The sequence below is a fragment of the Rhagoletis zephyria genome, unplaced genomic scaffold (assembly GCF_001687245.7).
Source record: "Rhagoletis zephyria isolate East Lansing unplaced genomic scaffold, Rhagoletis_zephyria_1.1 Rzeph_scaffold_07980, whole genome shotgun sequence".
Classification (NCBI taxonomy): domain Eukaryota; kingdom Metazoa; phylum Arthropoda; class Insecta; order Diptera; family Tephritidae; genus Rhagoletis; species Rhagoletis zephyria.
Genome location: NW_016165062.1, coordinates 1 through 7,444, shown reverse-complemented (window position 1 = coordinate 7,444; position 7,444 = coordinate 1). Strand labels below are relative to the sequence as shown.

At 35.7% G+C, this 7,444-nt stretch overlaps 3 protein-coding genes across 3 annotated transcripts; 1 reads left to right on the top strand and 2 right to left on the bottom strand.

The window, feature by feature from the left end:
* Positions 1-926: 926 nt before the first annotated feature.
* Positions 927-2,899, bottom strand: Arc42 (Activator-recruited cofactor subunit 42). The gene is made up of 4 exons (XM_017630658.1): positions 2,866-2,899; positions 2,557-2,778; positions 1,384-2,490; positions 927-1,297 (listed from the first exon to the last, which is right to left on the bottom strand). The coding sequence occupies exons 1-3, from the start codon at positions 2,897-2,899 to the stop codon at positions 1,517-1,519; spliced, it is 1,230 nt and encodes a 409-aa protein (XP_017486147.1). The 3' UTR covers positions 927-1,297; positions 1,384-1,516.
* On the bottom strand, positions 2,898-4,785 carry Ada (adenosine deaminase-like protein). The gene is made up of 2 exons (XM_017630659.1): positions 4,626-4,785; positions 2,898-4,565 (listed from the first exon to the last, which is right to left on the bottom strand). The coding sequence occupies exon 2, from the start codon at positions 4,413-4,415 to the stop codon at positions 3,396-3,398; it is 1,020 nt and encodes a 339-aa protein (XP_017486148.1). The 5' UTR covers positions 4,416-4,565; positions 4,626-4,785; the 3' UTR covers positions 2,898-3,395.
* An 824-nt stretch (positions 4,786-5,609) lies between these two features.
* LOC108374667 (zinc finger protein 624-like) lies at positions 5,610-7,171 on the top strand (the record flags this gene model as incomplete). Its single annotated transcript, XM_017630657.1, has 2 exons — positions 5,610-6,404; positions 6,655-7,171. Coding segments are annotated over exons 1-2 (1,252 nt in total), but the record flags the coding sequence as incomplete, so codon positions are not given.
* Positions 7,172-7,444: the final 273 nt, after the last annotated feature.

Sequence of the window (7,444 nt, the reverse complement as noted above, 5' to 3'; positions counted from 1 at the left end):
AGTAGTTCCGAACCATTTTGTTGCCAAATAACAACGCAGATTTTAAAATTTTTATTAAGATTTCAATTTTTATTCTTATATTTTTCCGTTAACTTTTTATAATATGGTGTATTCTACAAAACCAAACAAAAATATCGAATTTCTTGGTTTCGAACTATTTTGTTGCCAAATAAAAGCGCAGATCTTTAAATTTTCATATAGGATTCCGTTTATAGATACACTGCCGGAAATAAATACTGACACAGAAATTTTTTCACAATATACGCGAAAATTTTTGTTCTAATATTTTCCGTTAATTTCTATAAAGATATAGTTCATTCTATAAAACGAAACATAATCAGTCTTATCGTGAGTATCATTTTCACCGAACCGGTTCACTTTTCACTTTTGGTTTCCACAGTTTTACTATGGGCGGATGATAAATTTTCGGGTGAATTTTTTTTTCAGGCGAAACTCGGGATAAGGTAGAATATTTTTTATAAATTTCAATAAATGTGAATACAAATTTGAAACTTTTTAATCCGATATTTTGGAATTTTCTTGAGTAAGCTCTTTTGTAGCACATTAAACTCTAGTATAACAAATGCAAGTTTGAAGTTAGTCAAAAATCGCGTTGATTTTTGAGATTTTTTTTGTTGAAGGTGTTTTGCATTTTTTCCATACAAAGTATTTTCAAAATTGTTTTTTGTATGAAAACACCTGCGTGCAAAAAACTGTCAAAAATCAACGGTAAGGGCTAGCTACTTAAAACTTGCCCTTTATTTTAAAAAAAATTTATTGGGTCACAAATTCCGATTTAAAAGTTAAAAACTTGCATGCGAATTTATTGAATTTTCTAGAGTTTTGCACATAGTTAAGAAATCATATTTGTATGTTTTTGTTGTAGAATGAACCATTGTTTTACAAAAAATTTAAGAATTGTTGCATATATTGTAATAAATTCCCTGTGCCAATACATTTTGCCGGCAGTGTATATTGTTTTTATTTAGGTGTTTTCAAATACAAATTATGTAACATAGAAAATTAGAAAATTCGTATCAACTACAAATCCGTGGTCCTCTGAAATAATGGCACAACCCAAAATTAAAAAAAAAAATTCTTTCTACTGTTAGGTGTCTCATGTCTCTAATCCTTGTCTAATACATGTCTAATCTTTACGACTTACTTAAGGAATCCTTACTACTTACTTAGGATTAGAGCCGTAAGAACTTAACAGAAGTAAGGGTATTGTTTTTTTTTGAATTTTGAGTTGTGCCGTTATTGCATAGGACCATCGATATCTTAAACTGACTATCGCCTAATCGATTCATCGAAAAATTGCCTTAAAAATATTAATCATGTAAATTTGTGTGTATAAATTTTNTATCTTAAACTGACTATCGCCTAATCGATTCATCCAAAAATTGCCTTAAAAATATTAATCATGTAAATTTGTGTGTATAAATTTTAAAACAAAGTATGTATGTATATTAATGAATTTAAATATATGTAGGTATTAATGAGACGATATTAAAAATTATGCAGACAGTTCTTTCAGCACATGACCGGCGATGACAAGACGTTGTATTTCGGACGTGCCTTCGTATATCTCTGTAATACGCGCATCCCGATAGTAACGTTCGCCTGCCATATCAGTAACATAGCCCATACCACCCAACACTTGAATGCACTGATGAGCGCAATATGTGGCCGTCTCGGAAGCTGCTAACTTAGCCATTGCAGCTTCTTTTGTGTACGATTTTCCATTGTCCTTCAACCAACAAGAACGCCATGTGAGCAAACGAGCTGATTCCACTCTTAATGCCATGTCAGCCAGCTTTTGCTGTATAGTTTGATATTTAGCAATAGGCTTGCCAAATGCGGTACGTTTCTGCGCATAATCTGCGGCCAGTTCTAGTGAAGCTTGCGCAATGCCCAACGCTTGGCTGGCAATTCCAATACGTCCTGCGTCCAATGTTTGCATAGCAATTTTAAAACCATAACCGGGTTTACCCAAAATATTTTCTTTTGGAATTTCACAGTCTTCAAATATTAGCTGACATGTGGAACTAGCTCGAATTCCTAATTTGTCTTCTTTCTTCCCTATAGTATAGCCGCTAATACCCTTGGGTACAAGAAAAGCGGATATACCTTTGTGTTTCAATGACTTATCGGTTGTTGCAAAAACTACAGCAGCGCCTGCTTCAAAGCCATTTGTAATCCACATTTTAGTGCCATTTAATATGTAGCGATCGTTCTTTTCAACTGCGGTAGTAGAAGCTGCACCTGCATCAGAGCCATTGCCGGGTTCGGATAATGCAAAGCAACCGATCTTTTCACCAGTAGTGTAATGTACGATCCAATTTTCTTTTTGCTGTTGCGTCCCGTAATGATTGATGGGTCCTAAATAAAGTGAGTTATTCACAGACATTATCACCCCAGCAGATGCGCAGCCTCGTGATATTTCCTCAATCGCAATGCTATATGCCAAATAGTCCAAACCGGCACCACCTAATGGAAAATAGGTATCGAATATAAACCAAAAATAAATTCGAAATAATTAAATTTTCTAATAACCATATTCTTCAGGGATCGCTATAGCCATTAGCCCAAGTTCACCCATTTTTTTTATTTGCTTCTCCGGGTACAAGTGTTCACGATCATGTTTTGCTGCATGTGGTACTAATTCAGAATCGGCGAAATCTCTACATGTCTTCTGGAGCATCTGATGAGTTTCTGGCAATGCGGCTAAACAAGCGATTCGCCGAAAAACCTGATTTTTCAAGGTGCCAGAACGCCCTTTTGGTGTGGAAACATACGAGATATGAGAAATCAAAGTTCAATCGACAGAAAATAATACATATAAAAATTTCTGGTATTACTTACCCAAAAATTTAGCTGTGCTAAGAAGCGATTGCATTGTGATACTGGCGATTAGAATTTCAACAAGTGAATGGCCTTTTCTAGCTAATAAACTTAAATATAAATATGCGCATATTAAAACAATGCAAAGTAAAACAATAGAAACGGCAAACCGAACGGATCGCGCAGTCGATAGATGTTATCGAATTTGGAGGTTGAAATGGGTTATATAGCAACACTGGTCGGACTTGTGGACAATGCATTCATGAACAGTTGCTTCCGTTTGTGATCACTTCATTTTGTTGTTGCATAATTGAAGATCCATATCCGGTCCTACGTACCATGCGAATCTAACGGTTAACATTAAACAACTTGTATCTGTAAAAACATTTATTTTTGTATTTCTTCAATATGTTATATAAATACATATGTATCTACAAACATATACAAACAGACTTCTGCAATTCACTTCAGAGTGTATTTCATACCCAATTAATTAAATTCACTCGGAGTGAATTGAATAATCTTCCCGGTATATTTTTCTTAAACGTAAACTACGTCACAGCCTCAAAGTACCGTTGAACTTTTTGTCGCAACTCTAGTTTGGCACTCTCTTTAATAAACGCATGTTCCACGGCATTCAAAGTTATTTGCAACAAGTCATCGTCATTTAATTTGAAATTCTTCTTTGCCAGCTCATATTCTTTTGACAAAGTAGTATCAAACACACCACAGTCGTCGGTGCATATAACTACAGGTGCTATCTTATTTTGGAAAATGCGCTTAAAATGGTGGTCGCCATAATTTCGCACTGTGCCGCACTTGACATTACTTGTCAAACAGCATTCAATAGCAGTGTTTTTTCTTCCTAGCTCACGCAATTGAAATTCACTCAGGAACGTGCCATGTCCACACCGATCCATGCCAAATTTGATCATTTTCTCAATTTCCAAAGGTTTATCAATCTCTGCACAATGCAGTGCCAACTTTAAATTGTTCTTTCGAGCTTTCTCCAGAACAGGTATGAATTGCTCGAATTCACCAATATTAGGGTTGCCGCTAACATCGATACCAGTAATAATATCTTCATATTTATTCCGTAGTTGTAATATAATATTAATTGTGTCCTCCGCTTCAGCAAAATCTTTACTTCTATCGATAGATGGTATAAGATTTACACGAATGTTTTCAGTTTTATTGGAACGATCTATAACACTCAGTACGCATTCCATATACTCTTGCTTGGACATTACAGAATTTTGTTTGGGTGTTGTTCGTAGTTCTAAATATATAACGTTATCTTTGGAAAAATCTCGAATAGCTAGTTTAGTGGCTAATTGTAGACCCTTTTTTGTTGACGTCAATTCGTGCATAAAATGGAATTTCTTAAAACATCCATCTAGATCAACGTTTTCAAAGTTGATGAATTGTTCACTGAGTCTTAAGAATTCTATAGTATTACCACCATAAAGCAGCTCACCCAATTCCTTTATGGATTTTGTACTTAATGAGCCGTTGAGGTGGGCGTGCAACTCAATTTTTGGCATATTTCTTACGAAATTAGAGGCATCCATTACGAGTTTGTTTAGTTACAGTCCAAAATAGTTGACGGTTAGTTGGATTCTTTAGTTAGAAAACATTTTCGCATGGGCGTATTATATCGGTATGTAGGTTGAAGGTTTCTATCTTCGACTTGGTGCATGCATGACGGCCGACTGTTTTACCTACACAAAAATGAAGTATGATTTCAAGACACATAAAAACCTTTTTAATTAACTCCCTACCTGGTAAATGTATTTCCATAAGTCCTATATGATGCCCAAGGCGCATCCATACATATATTGATGCGCCTTGTATGTTGCCTTCTCAAATTTACAGGTGAATTATTTGGTCAATTACCATTCGCGTATGCCGACGGTCCGTTTGTTTTGCTTTAACAGCTGATTTTGATAGTTTATCGAAAACAGTACTGACAGTACAATTTGGTTATTATCGGTCTCTTATTGACAACGGCGCCATCTTACGTTGTCGAGTGTAGTTAATAACGATGGGTTCTTTCCCGAACGCGAAAAAATTGCACAAGAAAAATTGTAAATCCTAAAAAAAATGTTCAAAGCGGCGAATACCCCAGCAGCATTGCTATAACAATGTTTGGAACAATAGTTGTGTTTAATGAAACAAAAAAAAAAAATGAAGAGCAGCTCAAGTTACTGTTTGTAACTTAAGTATGAAACAAATGTTACTCGTGTATTCCACGCTTAACGAACGTTAGTATGTGAACATCTGGAGCAAAATGCGAGTATCTAAATTTCATTATAAAAAAAATAACCCCTTCTTGTTACCGCGATTCTAGGTACGTTGTATTACATATTTTTTGTTACCAGTTCATGAGGTGGTAAAAAAATTCACGGATTGCAATAGCGCACAGAATGCGAAATGAGGTTTAAAATTGATACACTGTATTTATTGGTTCAAAGGTGTATATCATCAGCGTTGAATAGACCTGTGAAGCGTCGTTCCCTCGACAGTCGAGTATATGTAACCGGAACCACCGACATTTATATCTGCACAAGGACTGCCACTCCAGCAACACGCTGGGGAATTCATATGCTGTTGCAACAACAACAAAAGACCTGTGAAGCGTCTGCCATGTAAACGTGCTCTAATCATTGCGCTCTTATTGACATCAGCGCCATCATGCGTTATCTCGCTTAGAAAACGACAACGTCTGTTTTGTACTGTAGTACAGTTTGCGTGAAAATCCTCAAAATAATACGGAATTGCAAAAATTTTTGCTCGACAATTTTTGAATTTTTGTGTAAATTAGTATGGTAGGTTTGTGTCGGTTATGTGCCGCTGTGCGTAAAACGGATATGCTAATTCCCATGAGCGTAGATGTTTGCCAAAAACTAAGCCAGTGCTTTGCAATGGAAATGTGCCAACCTGAGGATAAATTGCCAAGACGTGCCTGTGCAAACTGCATTGAAGCATTACAAAATTCCTTCAATTTTTTCAAGAAATTACAGGAATCACAGGAAACGTTGGCGTTATTATTCGACGAATCCAATAAAGAATCTAGTGAAAATATTGGCGAAATATGTTTAAGAATAAATACTAATAATAAGTTGGAAAAGGAGGGAAATACGAAGTACGAGACTGCGGTGTTGAGCGCAGATTTAAAAGATGTTGCAGTGGGAAACAATACAAACGGCGATAGATTACCAATATTACTCCCGACACAATTCAATGTGGATATTGGGCAAGAGAATGCGGACTTCGATGTAGTTGAAGTGTATCCGGCTATGGATACAGAAGCTGATTTTAAAGCTGAGAGTATAGTAGAGGAAAGTGATTGCAAAGGCGGGGAAAGTCCAGATCAACTTTCCGAAAGTAGTATGAAAATTGAAACTTGGTTCCTAGAGGAAGAGGAAGAAGACTTGGAAAAGCAAGGGAACGATGACGAAAACCAAATAGAGCAGAACGAAAGTAACACCCTGGATAATTTTAAGCCTACGGTAATTGAAATTTTACATACATCATACGAAGGCAACGGTAAGGCGCAGGTTTGTACATATCTAAAAATCTAGTATAGCTACCAAAGAAAACAAAACCATAATAACTTGTAAAAAAGTAATTATTAAGCAAAAATCATTGAAAACGGTTGTCGTGGTCCAAAGTTGTCCCGTAACATTCTTAAAAAAATATTTTCCAATGAATTTATCATGATCATGGAATTTATAACTGCCCTCCTTTTTTAAACATTTTATATCATGGCATGTATTAATAATTTCTCTATGTATTTTTTTAATTTAGCAACTTCCAGCAAAGACCACCGATGAAAATCACATGCTAGAATGGGGAACTTATAATTGGATTTGCTATTCTTGTCCAGAGATCTGTGATACATTTTCTGCATTGCTGTTGCATTGCAAGGAGAAACACGACGTCGTTGACGCCAATAATATGCAATTTAAATGTGCTGATTGTCAGAAAATATGCGCCCATTATAATAAGTTCGTTAACCATGTACGTTTCCGACATCATCCAGAATTAATTTTAAGATGCGACGCATGCGATGTTCAGAAAGATAATTGCACAGAATTGGCGGTGCATAGAGCTATGTCTTGTATGGCAGCGCAGTCATATCCTTCAATAAATTTATGCAGCATATGTGGAAAGAGTTTCCTCAGTCTGAATGCAACTTTGGTACATGCGCGTCATCAACACAGCGATGGGATTGGCGATGAAATCAAATGGTATCAGTGTGCTCAATGTGAGAAGAAGTTCAAACGGATTACTAATCTGCGGGCGCATGAAAATATTCATTTGGGTATTATTCCTCATACATATATAGTAGACTGGCTCACCAATAAAAGGTGCGGTTTTTCTGCCGGGACTACAAAATTCATTATATTTTAAGATGCCCACCAAAACATTAACATTTAAGTGTGCTGGAACGATTTGAAAATACCTCCAAAAATCGGGGTTTTTATGAATAAAAATAGTTTCCTAAAGAACTTTTTGAAAAAATCCACTCAGATGAAAAAACAGATGAAGCTTAAAAAATCTGCATAAAAATATGTAAAAATCTTTTCAACGGAAT